Below are 15,796 nucleotides of genomic sequence, written 5' to 3' on the forward strand. Positions count from 1 at the left end.
ACACATCAACTGGCACGTCCTAAAGCTGCCAGCACACCAACCGACAGGTTACAGCAGCGGGCACACCAACTGGCACATCGTACAGCAGCCAGCACACTAACTGATGCATTCCAAAGCAGCTGATATACAGCAATTTATACATTACAGCAACCGACACATCCTAAAGCAGCTGGCACACCAACTGGCACATCCTACAAGAATCAGCACATCAAGTTACAGTATCTATAATGCGCCAGCCGCAGGGATCCAACCCCTACAGCAAAAGGATGGGGCTTTGACTGTATGTGCTGCATGTCCTAAACAATTGCGACTACTTCTATTTCAAATCTGTCATAATATCAATACCTTAATCCAGTATTCACAATGTGAATGACAAGAATTTTGAAGACACGTAGGAAAGTTTCACAAGTGTGTGGCCCATCAAGGTCAATGGAATCATTATCAAATTAAAAAGCCATGGTAAAATATAAACCATGGTGTCTGCCTCCAAAATGAGAAGACCATTTGGCTTATTTTACCTATGACAAGAAGAAAGCGCTTACTGTTTGACCAAAAGACGTGATCAACAAGGGCTTTTGATCAACAACCATCACAGACAAAAGGAACTGGTCTAGACATGAAGGCGACATAACTCCATTTCCATTGAGTTCATCATAGCCAGAACAAAAGTGCCATTCTCACGCTGACATCACATCCTTTTCAGGAAGAGCTTAGGAGGAGGCGGTATTTTCAAAAGTAGATTTCACTACTGGTGGTTCAGTCTAGCTCAGCTGAATCCGAGGTATGTCTACGTATCGTGATACTGCTTATGGTAATGAAGATTAACCTTTTTTCATCAAGTTCGGAGAGACATCCTTTTTCCCTGCAATACTAACATCAGCATCACTGCTCAGCTACTGCACTGCTCTTTAAAATAAGCGGTTTACAAAGTGCTGTAGTAAAAACCAGGCTATCATGCTCAAACAAGAGGAAACACAGCTAACACCACATCATACAGTATGGGAGTGTGGTTTAAGAATGTTACAGGTTTAAGAACAGAATTCATTGTTTTATGTATTTTCTCCTGATGTTGGCCCAATAACCAACCATACAAATATGCCAGTCATTTAATGAAGACAGTATGTGCTTTAACAGCTGATCTCTTTTATTGAAATAATGCAATAACGTCTCAGCATCGACATTTTAAATACAAAAAAACAAAACACCAAAAAAAAAAAAAAAAAAAAAAGCAGTCAAGCATCTGACAAAATGAAAATCTTAGCAGATCCAGAGCCTCCATTATTAAAAAAAGAGACTACATCAGGAGAGGCTCTGGATCACCCACTGATGTGACAAAGAAAACAGCCAGTACCAAAATTATAGGCATACAGCAGTGGCAGACGTTCCCATAGAGCACAGGGAGAAGTTAGTGACGCCACGGTCATCAGTCAACTTCACAGTCCTCAGTCATACAGTCCACCTTTTGCCCAGAGAATAGACAAAGAGCAACTTCAGCTGGAGCATTTTCATCATTACGGTCTTGGAGTACAGGCAGTACCTTCATGAAACCACGTTTTGGGTTAGGCGTGTAAAACCATAATATGTAGACATGGTAAGAAGCAATGATGCATCTCAAACTAAGCCATTCCACACTAATTCAATACTGGAGGCTGTTTGTAATGGTTAGTTTGGGAATGAGCACGGGTCAAGCCTCGCCAAATGTTACCTTGAACGATTGCTGATCAAACCACTTTGCTCAGAACATTTATTAATGAACTCAGGATGCAAACATGCCAGAAAGTGTTAAAACATGGGCTTCATCTCAAACTCCAAGGAACAGACAGTGGCTCCCGACTTGCATTCCTCACGCGTATCGCTTAAGAGTAACTCAACCAGTTTGCATCATTGTAATAATTACTGAATAATAACCCTTAGGATGTAATAGAAGTTTACAATGGATAGCAGGTTAACTCTGGAATCAACACATGCATCGCAGTCTTGAATCTATGAATAATAGCATTTAAGAGCTGAGGGCAAACACGTTCAAGGTGACGGAGTTGCCTTGCAAAAAAAAAAAAAAAAAAAAAAAAAACACAATTCCTGAGTCACCATCATTTAACGAACAAAAAAAAACAACAAAACACAACCCAAAAGACCAAAGTGCATCACACCGACAGTGTGCCATAAGCTCATTTGCATCTAGCTACCAAAAGTCAACAAATTAACTTAACAACTAAAAAAAAAAAAAAACAACAAATAAAGAGATGATACCCCAAAATCATCACACTGTGATTGTAAATATGCTCAACTATAGACTGAGACATTTAAATATGCTGAGAGTTGGTGGAGGGGAGCGAGGCATCAAGCTGAGCGAAGTGTCCAATGCCAAGCCTCATGGCACTAAAACTCATTATACTGTGTATGTTCTCTGAAAGGGATACATAGAGCATGCTTTTGGCAATAGGGATGCTGAAGCAATGCAGGGAACACCCCTTGACTCAATAAATAGTCACACCTTAAAGCCCCTGCCCACTGTAAGTAGGAAAGGTAGATTTTAACCAGATTCATCTGAGAGGCAAGTTAATGCAAAGCACATTGCTAAATTTCCAGTTTGGGGACAAAAAAAAAAAAAAAAAAAGGTCTGAGAAAAGTTATCAAATTTCCTCATAACTCTCATTACTGCGCCAGGGGCTCGTTTCCAAACCCTAGACAATGGATTTTCACCTTTACTTTTCCTGACAGCAAGGATGCCACAGAGAAATTACATAAAGTACTCAAATCATTAAATAAAATCATACATTATCTTGCTTGTCTGATGGAGATTGCTTCATGTAGAGACACATAGCATAACACCTCCGCACATTAAACAAATTCAGTTTAGCCCATAGTGGGGGGGGACAACAGAAGAACGGAAAAAAAACAATCAAATGATCTAAAAAATGATAATGTTATCACAAAGGCATCGGTATAGAGTGGACGCATGAACCCATCTGCTCTTTAAAACACTGTACAGTAAACGGCTGACAGATAAATAGATTTTTCCCTTTAGAAAACCAGAAAGAGAACAAACTGAAGGAGCAAAAGGTTGGAGCAAAGTTGGACAGACATTCAGAAGTTCGATACAGGAAGTGGAAACAGTGTCCTTAGACCCTAAGCAGGTCTTCATCGCTGTCGTCTGGGTCCAGCTGTGCTTTCCTCTGGTGCTTGGCCCCCGATTTGGACGTGCCCCTGCTCCCAGTGTCTTCCAGAAGCCCCACCAGATCCTCATCACTCTCCACCCTTCGTCGGGCAGCCTGGAGCCGGGACGAGGAGGTGGGGCCCGACCCTCGTCCAGAGTGGATCCGGACACCCGGCACGGTCAGCACCTCGTCCTCGCTGTCCTGTTCGTCCAAGGAGAAGGAGCGCAGGGCGTCAGCGCTGACCGGTTTAGTGGTGACGTGGCCATTCTCCTGCAGCCCCCGAGATGGAGTCTCCACTTCTTCCATCAACCATTCCATCTCGTCTTCACAGCCGTCCTCATCAGTGTTCACCTGTTGCAGACACAATGTATGACATCTGAAACGTGTATATACACTGCCCACCAAAAACTTGGGGACTCTTAATACCTTTCATTGAATGATCATTTTCTCTAGGCCCTTTGGTTTGAAACATTTAAGAATAAGCAGGTTTATTATTATTATTATTATTTTTTTTTTAACAGAAACAGTAATCACACAAACATCTGTAACAGTATATGAGATAGTGCTACCTTGGAAATAATGCCAAACCACTGCACATTTTATTCCGTTAAGCACCAAGAACTTTTAAGTTTTAAAATCTAATTTTGTCTACACATATGACTAATCTGGGTTTCGGAAATCGGCCCACTGAGATCAAATATGTGCCTTTAACAACAGAAAGGAAACTGTTTAGAAAAGAAACAGTCAAGCCACTGATTAGATTTAGATTTTTTTGGTTTGTTTTAATTCAATACATTTGATTACAATACAATAATTTTTAGTTTTTAAAGCAATTAAAATATATATATTATTTTTTATTATTATTATTATTTTTATATGTTTTATTGTTGTTCCAATCTAAGGCATTAGACTGGCACAAGCTGACGTCAGTCCCAACAAACATGTTGATTACATGTGATACTACCTGCCAAATTCCTAGGTTTTGCTTATGGTTACAGAGAAAAAACTGGCAGTGTGTCCCCAGACTTTCTCTACATATTACATATCACATATCACTGTGCAATTATTGTGTGTGTGATTCTGTGAGAGGTTACCTTGGAGTATTTATAAGACACTTGATTTCCCTTCTTGCAGCAGCTGGTCACTTTTTGCAAAACAAGGCCCCTAAAACCAGAGCCACAAACACAGCAAGAATCCACTCTATTATCAAGAAATGACAAAATTCTAATGTCATTATAGCAGGTGAGAAGGTGTGTGTATGTGTTTGTGTGCATGTGTGTTTTTACCTTCTCTCCCGCTTGTAAAGCAGCAAAATAAGCAGACAGACTGTAAGCACTACGAGTAGCAGGCTGAGCACTGCCCCCAGAGCTTGGCTCCGCCCCGACAATCCAGCACTGTCCTTACTGTTATCGTCCATTTGCCTGTTTGTGGAGCTGTTGGGGGGGGGGGGGGGTCAAGAGAGGAAACACTAAGCATGTGGACCTGTGACAGAAATGTTATGTAAAAACTGACTTCACTCTGCACATATGATGATAATTAAAACTATTGTACTCAAAAGCCTTGATATACAGTACTTTAGGATGAGGTAAGATCTGAGGACGCCAGCATGAACTACAAACCGGATTCCAAAAAAGTTGGGACACTAAACAAATTGTGAATAAAAACTGAATGCAATGATGTGGAGATGGCAAATGTCAATATTTTATTCGTAATAGAACATAGATGACAGATCAAAAGTTTAATCTGAGTAAATGTAACATTTTAAAGGAGAAATATGTTGATTCAAAATTTCATGGCGTCAACAAATCCCAAAAAAGTTGGGACAAGGCCATTTTTACCACTGTGTGGCATCCCCCCTTCTTCTTACAACACTCAACAGACGTCTGGGTACAGAGGAGACCAGTTTCTCAAGTTTAGAAATAGGAATGCTCTCCCATTCATGTCTAATACAGGCCTCTAACTGTTCAATCGTCTTGGGCCTTCTTTGTCGCACCTTCCTCTTTATGATGCGCCAAATGTTCTCTATAGGTGAAAGATCTGGACTGCAGGCTGGCCATTTCAGTACCCGGCTCCTTCTCCTACGTAGCCATGATGTTGTGATTGCTGCAGAATGTGGTCTGGCATTATCTTGTTGAAAAATGCAGGGTCTTCCCTGAAAGAGATGACATCTAGATGGGAGCATATGTTGTTCTAGAACCTGAACATAGTTCTCTGCATTAATGGTGCCTCTCCAGACATGCAAGCTGCCCATGCCACAAGCACTCATGCAACCCCATACCATCAGTGATGCAGGCTTCTGAACGGAGCGTTGATAACAACTTGGGTTATCCTTGTCCTCTCTGGTCCGGATGACATGGCGTCCCAGTGTTCCATAAAGAACTTCAAATCGTGACTCATCTGACCACAGAACAGTCTTCCATTTTGCCACACTCCATTTTAAAAGACCCCTGGCCCAGTGCAAACGTCTGAGCTTGTGGAGCTTGCTTAGAAATGGCTTTGTCTTTGCACTGTAGAGTTTCAGCTGGCAACGGCGGATGGCACGGTGGATTGTGTTCACTGACAATGATTTCTGGAAGTATTCCTGAGCCCATTCTGTTATTTCCTTGAAAGTGGCATTCCTGTTTGAGGTGCAGTGACGTTTAAGGGCATCCAGTAGAGTTTTACGGCCTTGACCCTTACGCACAGCGATTGTTCCAGATTCTCTGAATCTTTTAATGATGTTAAGCACGGTTGATGATGATAACTTAAAAGTCTTTGCTATTTTACGCTGGGTGACACCATTCTGGTATTGCTGCACTATCTTTCTGAGCAACAATGGTGGAATTGGTGATTATCTTATTATCTTGGCTTCAGAGAGACACTGACACTCTGAGAAGCTCTTTTTATACCCAATCATGTTGTCAATTGACCTAATTAGTGTTAATTGGTCTTCCAGCTGTTTGTTATATGCTCAATTTCCTTTTTCCAGCCACTTATTGCTACTTGTCCCAACTTTTTTGGGATTTGTTGACGCCATGAAATTTTGAATCAACATATTTCTGTTACATTTACTCAGATTAAACTTTTGATTTGTCATCTATGTTCTATTACGAATAAAATATTGACATTTGCCATCTCCACATCATTGCATTCAGTTTTTATTCACAATTTGTTTAGTGTCCCAACATTTTTGGAATCCGGTTTGTAAATGGAAATTAGGTTTTAAATAATTAATCATGAAATTAAATTAAATTCTAGCCCAACTGAAACCAAACAAGTATGCTTGTTCATTGCAGCTGTGCTGCTTTATTAGCTGAATGCATTCATTAGAAGGGTTGTCTACAAACATTTGGACATATAGCGTAGTTTGATCCATCTGTGGTAGAACACACACACACACACACACACACACACACACACACACACACACACACACACACACACACACACACACAAAAAAGCGGAGGCAGCCAACTCCAGCACCCGGGAATCAGAGAGGTTGAAGGGCCTTGCTCAAGGGCCCAACAGTGGCAGCTTGCCGAACCCAGGTATCGAACCCACAACCCAGTACAACCCAACCAAGCTCTAACCGCTCAGCCACCACTATATATATACGCACTGCTTCAATCTTTAATTAGAATTTCAAAGAAGTAAGTTACAAAAGCCTTCACAAGCATGACAGGGGAAACCACCTTCGTGATCATGGTGTCACCCCTGCCAAGTAAACATGCTAGCCTGAGGCTACCATGTCTATAAGCAAGTGCTTGTTTTGTTGATACACTGTCTTTGCTGTTACTTACAAAAGGTTACACACTGTGGAGGTGTGCCAGACAAACAGGTACTGGCAACCATCAGTTTCCAGCAGAAACTCAGGGATGCCCTCTCCTGCCGCAGGGTTGCAGTGGAACAAGATTGCAGAGGAGACCGTTTTTGACTTGTCTCGGCCACACACAGACTCTGATGGCACCAGCACATCCAGGCTGTCCCCTACAAACATAGTGCCAAACAATTTATATGACAGATAGCAGATCACTACTATGCTGCAAAAACACTTAAACCTAGCTGATTTGCTAGATCTGAAATGTAGCATTTTGAGATGCTGAAAGAATATTTTAAGAATGTTGGATTTTTTTAAAACTTTAGATAAAAAAATAAAACAAATAAATTCTAGGTGGCTTTCAATGTAGCTACTCCTGCAGTGCGGACAAGTTTAATCAAAATGCTTTTTGTCCCATCTGCCCATCATGTGGCTTCATGCTACTACTGCAATAAACACTACAGTCTTTTCACCTTTGATGTAGTACTTGGCCCGGGTAGAGGAGCCAATCTTTCTGCAATAGGAGGCATCCCTCTTCACCTGGCAGATATTAGCACCCAGGCACTGAGCCAAGGAGTTGTTGGTAATACCGGACAGCTGGATGTGGTAGATGTAGCGGTCACCGTTGGGTCGAATGTCTCCCGTTGCTTTGTGAAGGCTAGGCGAATAAGACAGACAGTTTTCAAGTATTCCTTAAGTCAATGTCCTTCATAATACAGTAATTTATTCTGACTGTGCTGCTCTTTGTTAATTAGTATACACATTCTGTTCTTAAAATGGTCATGTTTGGTGACTTGATAACCAAGTCCCTAAATAATGTTTAATTTTCTACTACTGTCTTAGAACAGTAATAGTAGTTTTAGCTGAATTCTGTATTTATGTGACATTAAAATCATTGTTGTCCAATTTTAATAATGTAATCTATATGGAAAATTTGACTTGTGGTCGGCATGAGTAAAATTGAGAGCACATATATTAATACGAATTATGCCATAAGTAGTGACCTGTAGTAGAGGGCTCCCAGGCTGAAGACGGCTCCGGTCTCTGGAACCTTAATGGTGCCATTAACCATCTCCACTTCACGCTGCTTTACTGCACAGGCTGCTCGAGTCTCCCACTCCACCCAGAATTCACATTTTGTCATATCCACACTACACAAACACACATGGGAGGAAACAAAAACAACCTGTGTTTAAAATGTAAAAGTACAAACTACACCTTTATCTGAAATCCTGAATATTTCAGTGTTCAGTGTGAAGGAGCAAAGGTCAAACTTCAACTGCATGACTTAAATATATGTTAAACGATAACGTTTGGTTATGCATCCTGCAAACATTAATAAATCAACAGTTTGACCCAGAGACATAATGCATAATACCTTTTGATTTATAAGTGAGCTGTGCTGGACACCGAGGGTTATATATTTCCCCCTTAACCTAAACCTAGACAATAAATTAATTTGGAAAGTCAAGAAGAATAGAAACGGTCTTACTGCAGGAGTTTTGGATGGCCCACAGTGCTGCCACATGTCAATTGCACAACAGTTTTGGCATGGTAGGAATTCCCACACACTGTGTCTCCCATGGTGTAATTCACCTCAATCTTTCCATCTGAGGGGACAGAAAAGGACATGTGCTTTTTTTAATTGACATCTGCTGTTTTGCCTTATTAAGCCTATTGCAGTGCATACATAAACATTTAGAGTGAAGTGAATGGGGGGCTAACCAACTAATTCCATGCTCTGGGTGTATACACGTCCCAGAGTCTCAGTCTTCCCACTGGCACGTTTACGGCACACTGCAGCTCCCTCTGGACAATCCATCAGGCCACCGTGGACTCCCTGGCACAGGTTCATGTAGTACCTGCAATAGCCAGAGGCACGAGTGTCAAACTACCATCACTGAATTAGACTTTGTGCCAGCAGGTTTGTTATAAATGCACCAGCACTTGCTTACATGCACAGGGTACACACAACTTCAAGCTGGTTCAATAAGTTTTAAATTAAATAAAAAATGTGTTTCTTTTTAACAGCACAAGCTATCTACTACAATTACAAGTACTGGTTGCAACAATTGCAAGTATGAACAATTGACTAATTCAAGTAGTATAAAACATCCAATATGGATTAAATCTAGTGTTATATATACATATGTTTGTTGCAGCACAAAAAAAGAGGGCAATAAATTGCCAGAGATTCCAGAGTTTACTCACGCATCGCTCTTATCACTGTTGGTGAACTTCCACGGCTCAGTGAGGGAGGACAGAGTGCGCAGGTCATAGGTTTGGTGTTGTCTCACCAGCTTGCACTCCATTTTCTTAGGTGGGCAGACCACATTGGTGCGCCACTGGAAGGCGGTGGAACAACCCTGCGTTTCACTGAGCAGCTGGGGGCTGCCGTGGCCTACCGCACGGTCACATGTGAATAGGATGGACGACTGCCTCTTAGTCGTAACTGAAAAACACAAATGTTCATTTGTTGACCTGTCTTGCTGAACCATTATAGAGCTGATTTATCTGAGAGCATCATGCCTTACCATTGGAACAAAAGCCCCAGCTCCTGTCTTTATCATAGCTGGCTGTGGTGGCACACCACTTTTTGCCTTCATGCCTGCCATCGGTCGTGCACTCAGAATAGGACTTGCCCATATAGGTGAAAGGAAAAACACATGCGTCTCCACCCACGGTCACTGTGAAGAGAAAAGCGCCACTCAATGAACCAAGCTTACATCACAACTGCTCATACATTCCGGAAAACTAAACTACATTTAGTATTTAACTTTATTATATAGTCTCTGTTTTATTATATAGTCTCTGTTTAAAGACGTGAATTTCTGATATAAAAACCAATAATATGATTTCAATAGATACCGCTAGCTGATTATTTGATCAATTCTGAATGGCTCTAAAACTATTTGCCATCAACACACATATTTTAGGGTCAGCAAATGAGAGAAATGTTTTAATCACAAGCACTAAAACTAAACACAATTAATCTAGATTTTAAAATGTAATCATTTGATGCCGCTACTACACTTTAAGTCCAGATGTCTGTGGACACCCCATGTAAAGAATGAATTTAGCTACTTTTAGTTGCACCCCTTGCTGACACAGAAGTTCATTTTACACACACAGTTTGTCTAGTCCCTGTAGAGAAGTAATGCCAATAGAATAGGATTCTCTCTAATGCCAGGTGTGGGCTAGAGGGTTATAAAGCCTCCTGACTTGACTTAAATATACAGTCATGCCCGAAAGTATTCATACCCCTGGCAAAGTTTGACTTAAATTTACTTTTATTTAACCAGAAGTTATATTTTTGCCTTGAAACGACACAGGCATCTCCCAGGAGATAACACGATGATGTACAAGAGGCATCATTGTGGGAAAAAGTATTTCTCAGCTTTTATACACATTTGAACAAAAAGTGGCATGTCCAAAATTATTCATACCCTTTGAAAACTGTCACAGTATATGGGAAAATCCAAAGTTCTATACCATTCCAAATAGTCCAAGCTGTTTTAAAGCATCCTAATTACCCTGATTCATTGGGAACAGCTGTTTTAATCAACTCAACAGGAGAAAAACAGCAGCTTTCTGCAGTTGGTTTGTGGACAGTCATGGCTAAGACAAAGGAGCTCACTAAGGACCTGCGGCTGTGCATTGTGGCCGCTCACAAGTCAGGAAAGGGCTATAAAGCCATATCAAAATTTTTTTTAAGTTCCAGTGGCTACAGTGCAAAGTATTATTAAAAAATACAAGAAGTTCCGCACTGTGGAAAATCTCAGAAGATGTGGTCGGAAGCCAAAAGTGACACCTGTGCTGGCCAGGAGAATAGTGAGAGAGGTGAAGAAAAATCCAAGGATCACCACCAAGGCCATCCTGGTGAATCTGAACTCTGCTGGTGGCGACATCTCAAGGCAGACAGTTCAACGGACACTGCACACTGCTGGGTTCCATGGACGCAGGCCGAGGAGGACACCACTTCTCCAGAAAAGGCACACAAAAGCCCGCTTGACCTTTGCAAATGCTCATCTGGACAAAGAAGAAGACTTCTGGTGTTCTGTTTTATGGTCAGATGAAACAAAAATTGAATTGTTTGGCCACAATGATGTGTGCACCATTTGGCGTGAAAAAGGAGAAGCCTTCAACCCTAAGAACACCATCCCCACTGTCAAACATGGTGGTGGGAACCTAATGTTTTGGGGGTGTTTTTCAGCCAATGGACCAGGGAACTTGATCGCAGTAAATGGCACCATGAAAAAAGAGCAATACATCAAGATTCTCAACAACAACATCAGGCAGTCTGCAGAGAAACTTGGCCTTGGAAACCGGTGGACATTTCAGCACGACAACGACCCAAAACACACAGCCAAAGTGGTGAAGAAATGGTTAGCAGACAAAAACATTATTGTTTTGCAGTGGCCCAGCCAGAGTCCTGACTTGAATCCAACTGAGAATCTGTGGAGGGAGCTAAAGATCAGGGTGATGGCAAGGAGACCCTCGAACCTCAAAGAGTTGGAGCTCATCACTAAAGATGAATGGGCAAAAATACCAGTGGAGACATGCAAAAAGCTGGTCAGCAATTACAGGAAGCGTTTGATTGCTGTAATAGCCAATAAAGGCTTTTCTATTAATTATTGAGAAGGGTATGAATAATTTTGGACATGCCACTTTTTGTTCAAATGTGTATAAAAGCTGAGAAATATTTTTTCCCCACAATGATGCCTCTTGTACATCATCGTGTTATCTCCTGGGAGATGCCTGTGTCATTTCCAGGCAAAAATATAATTTCTGGTTAAATAAAAGTAAATTTAAGTCAAACTTTGACAGGGGTATGAATACTTTCGGGCATGACTGTGTATATGTATATATATATATATATATGAATTAGCAAGTGTCCCAATACTTTTGTTCATAGCATATGCATGTGTACTGTAAAATTTAGTTGTAGATGTCGAGACCCCTAAATCCCATTACCCTCACTGTAAAGAGCCTGTATATTTCACTACAATAAACCATTTTACACCAAACCACTGATTTTGTTTTTTGTTTGTTTGCTTGTTTTTCTTTTTACATCTTAGCAGTTGAAATATAAATTATATTTTTAAATTTGTGAAAAATGATCAGCTTGAGACAGTGTGACACAACTAAGTTTACAAAAACGTCCTCTTCTTTAAAAAAACACAACAGCAACTGTATGTGCATGCAAATTTACATTTCTTTGCTAAGTTTTTCCTTTTTAGTACAGTAATGGAGACCTAATGAAGACCCAATGAAGATCCACCGTGTGTCTAAAGTTTTAAATAAGTATTAAAAGTCAACTGACAAGCACTGTACTGACCTGAAGGGCAGGTGTCACCACCGCCGTATTGCATAATCACAGCCTGCTCCTCCCAGTTGTAGTTCAGACTCATGGCCTTGCTGATGCCAAAGGAGGAGGCTGAAGCACTGGACACCAGGCATACTGAACTGTTCTTACAGTCTTTGTCGGTCACAGCACCACACACGTTGATCTTGTAGGAGCCAGAGGAAGCCCTAACCTACAAATTACCACAGAATGAGCTTAAAGACTATTATACAACATTATTAACACAACATTAATATTCATCTGCACATTATTTTCATTACACATCAACACAGCATATGATCACAGAATTTAACATCATTTTATATGTTGTTATGAAAGTCATTCTTGGGGGCATTTTGCTACCTTCCTTTTTAAACTCACAGTGAAAACATTTCTCACATAAATATGCAAGTGTTGCATGTCTACGCAATCTCCAAAATCTCATTTAGATGCTGGGCACATTCGCACATCTCAAGGTTTCAGTCGAACACTTTTTAACGAAGATTCTTTTTAGAAAGATATTTTTTTTTCTTGATTTTATATTTCCTGAAACACACCATGTTTTCAGTGCCAACATGTCTTGACGGTCTGTGGGGGAAAATGGAGGATATAATTCCAGACAACAATGTGTATAACTCATTGGAGCTTTTCATTATCGCCTGTAGAGGGTGCTGGAAGTTGCAGGAAATTCAGCAGGATTAGCCAGTTTGAAAACATGAAAACAATGCTGTGTCCTGCCCATTAGCTTTTGGATCCAAAGAACTGCTGCTATGTCGCCTAATGGTTAGCTTTAAAAACTTTAGAGAAACTCTTCAGGGGTTCAATTTCACGTCCTATAAAATGATTATAAAAGGATTTGTGTGGAAGTCAAAAGCTACCTGAACGATCCCAGACAGCTGCAACAGATCGAAGGTGTACTGAAATTGAGAGACGTTCAGCGAGCAGCCGTTTGCACTGACGGTCTCTGGACACACCACAGGAGTGGCCCATTCGAACACATACATGCAGCCCTGCTGACGAATCATTGCTGGAGAACCCTGCATTAACAAGAGAAAGGCTCACACTCAACACCTACACAGTTATAGGACAAGAAAGAGTGTGGGCTCCCCCTATAAAGCATTAGAATGAACTCCTACCAAATCCGTGCCTCTCTGGCAGGTGAAGATTATTTTGGAGCTGTAATTAACAGAAGAATTTACAGCGCAAGGTGTACTGCTAGTAAAAGAGATCTCCACCTAGAAAAGATGAAAATGAAACAGTTTAGGATATAGAAGAAACCCATGCACCAATAAACAGAATGTGCCATTAAACAGAATGTAATGAACCCAAAGGAAATTATTACAAGTGGAAACTGTGGGAAGTATTACCTCATCTTTGACTGCGTTGTAGCTGGGACCGGTAGAGACACGTCCAATGTCCTGCACAAGAAAAAAATTATTACAGTTGCAAGTTACAGCGACTGTCACAATTAAAAAACAAAAATAAAAACAAAAAAAAACCCATCCCTCTTTGTAGTTTTGTAGTTAATGTAAATGTCAGCATATCAGTTACATTAAACTGAAAAATGTTTTGTTTTTGTAATCAGCAATATCAATGCAATAATGCAAAAATGTTGTGTACACAGCAAAAGTGGATGGATGTCTTTATGCACACTGAGAAATAAATGTTGAGCCTATTAATGATAAATTTAAAAACAAACCGCACTTGGCTTTCACTTTCTGCTGCTGATGCAGTAGATAACTACAGCCCAGAAATACAAGACTCAGCTTACCTAATGCATTTCGTATACTGCAACAATATTAATTAAGCAGTGTGTGCTCATATTAAATGAAACAAATAAATGGTAATTATGCTTTAGAATACGCAGGAGTGTCTCTCTGTAAAGGATATGACTTATTTATACCTACAAAATCAAAACCATGCAGATAGCCTTTTGCTCACTAGCTTACAAATGTGGTCTTTTTATTGGTTCACTAATATCAGCTTGAAAGCCATTGTGCTTCATGTAAATTATATGCATGACAGGGCACGGCATTTGCAAATGATATGTTAATGAGGAAAGTGCACACAGACACTTGTTTTCATGAAAGAAGCAGATTCATCATTTGCAGGAAAACCTCAGCTACCAATGCTGAGCAGTTCTTACGTCATTGTGCATGCTTCAATTTGCGTTTTTACACAACTTCAATAAATAAGACTGATTAATAAAAAATAAAATTAATAAAAATTAATTAGGCTGATTGACTAATTTAACACGGCCTTCCAGGCATAATCTTACGAGTTTCATAAATCTTTTAGCACAAAATCTTCATATTTCTGGAGATACACTTAATTCTTTTGATCTAATTTACTCACAATTGGATCTCCATTAGCAGGATCCATGCACACCACTGCTCCAGGAGGACATGTAACCCCTGGAATGGGGTTAAGAGGTTGGCAGATGTTGATGTAGAAGTCAGGAGACTTGTCCTTGTCCAAATCCTCATCCGTGGCGGTGTAGTACCCATTCAGGTGAATTAGAGGGCTCAGGTCCAACAGGTTTGGTCCGTTCCAAACTGAGCACTTCACCTACACACAAACACAGAACAGATTGAGCAATAAGTCAGATAGTCAGTCAGTCATGAATAGTGAATGTCGATGGGGTCCTGAAGTTCATTCAAGGATTCTTCTTAGAACTGTGGGATTGTACATTAACCAAGAGACCATAATGCATGATTAATTCCACATTCACATACACTGTGTGTGCGATAGCCATAATGAAACTAGGTTTCCCAAAAGCCTGTGAGCACAAAGATCATTCTCTCTACCAGTTAAGCTGATCTTAAAAACACTAAGCTTTTGAACATGTTTGGTCATCACAAGCCACTTGCCAAGTCCCTAATGAAATATGTTAGACGTGTAAGAGCGGGCAATAACCCCATAAAATGTCCTGAGTTTGGGTCTTCAAGGCTGGGATTGAAAAGCAAAGATCCAAACCATCTACCTGACTGTAAATGTCTGATGGAACACTACAAACTCAGTGAACGTTGCTGAAGCACACAACTACTACGGCTAAACACCACATTTCCTGTGTTACCTGTTGCTCGCAGACCATAGAAGTGTGCCAGGAGAAAAAGTGGGTGCATGTGTCCTTGTCAGAGTCTACCAGCACAGGCTCACTGGTGCCTCCTCCCTCAGACTTGCAGATGAAGCTGATGACGCTCTTGTGTTTCAGTGAGGGATTGGCTTCACATGTGTCTCCGCCCTCGTAGGTGAGCTCCAGCACTTGGTCCTTATAGACCAGCTTCTTGGAGGCATTACCCCCATTCAAGGCTGTTTTAGGGTCCTTAATACACACTCCTGCAGCATCAACAAGATGTTAAAGTGTTAAAAGTTCACTCACAGTAATCTCAAACAGCTCATATGGTTACTGACAATGCATAAAATGTCATTATCTATAATAAAATTGATAAGAACAACATTAGGAAATATCGTGCCAACTGTACTCATGCAACTTAT

The 15,796-nt window shown here is 40.6% G+C and overlaps 1 protein-coding gene across 1 annotated transcript in view; it reads right to left on the reverse strand.

Moving 5' to 3' along the window:
* Positions 1–1,126: 1,126 nt before the first annotated feature.
* igf2r (insulin-like growth factor 2 receptor) overlaps positions 1,127–15,796 on the reverse strand; it is a 36,221-nt gene continuing 21,551 nt past the window's right edge. The window contains exons 33-48 of the mRNA XM_072686173.1: positions 15,375–15,637; positions 14,654–14,866; positions 13,666–13,716; positions 13,435–13,533; positions 13,177–13,335; positions 12,293–12,491; positions 9,489–9,641; positions 9,166–9,406; positions 8,680–8,816; positions 8,447–8,564; positions 7,959–8,105; positions 7,428–7,612; positions 6,938–7,124; positions 4,445–4,591; positions 4,253–4,322; positions 1,127–3,509 (exon numbers count right to left, since the gene is read on the reverse strand). Of these exons, the coding sequence (XP_072542274.1) occupies positions 3,123–3,509; positions 4,253–4,322; positions 4,445–4,591; positions 6,938–7,124; positions 7,428–7,612; positions 7,959–8,105; positions 8,447–8,564; positions 8,680–8,816; positions 9,166–9,406; positions 9,489–9,641; positions 12,293–12,491; positions 13,177–13,335; positions 13,435–13,533; positions 13,666–13,716; positions 14,654–14,866; positions 15,375–15,637 (2,756 nt within the window). The 3' untranslated portion in view covers positions 1,127–3,122. The remainder of the gene's footprint in view (positions 3,510–4,252; positions 4,323–4,444; positions 4,592–6,937; positions 7,125–7,427; positions 7,613–7,958; positions 8,106–8,446; positions 8,565–8,679; positions 8,817–9,165; positions 9,407–9,488; positions 9,642–12,292; positions 12,492–13,176; positions 13,336–13,434; positions 13,534–13,665; positions 13,717–14,653; positions 14,867–15,374; positions 15,638–15,796) is intronic.

The sequence above is a fragment of the Salminus brasiliensis genome, chromosome 1 (assembly GCF_030463535.1).
Source record: "Salminus brasiliensis chromosome 1, fSalBra1.hap2, whole genome shotgun sequence".
Classification (NCBI taxonomy): Eukaryota; Metazoa; Chordata; class Actinopteri; order Characiformes; family Bryconidae; genus Salminus; species Salminus brasiliensis.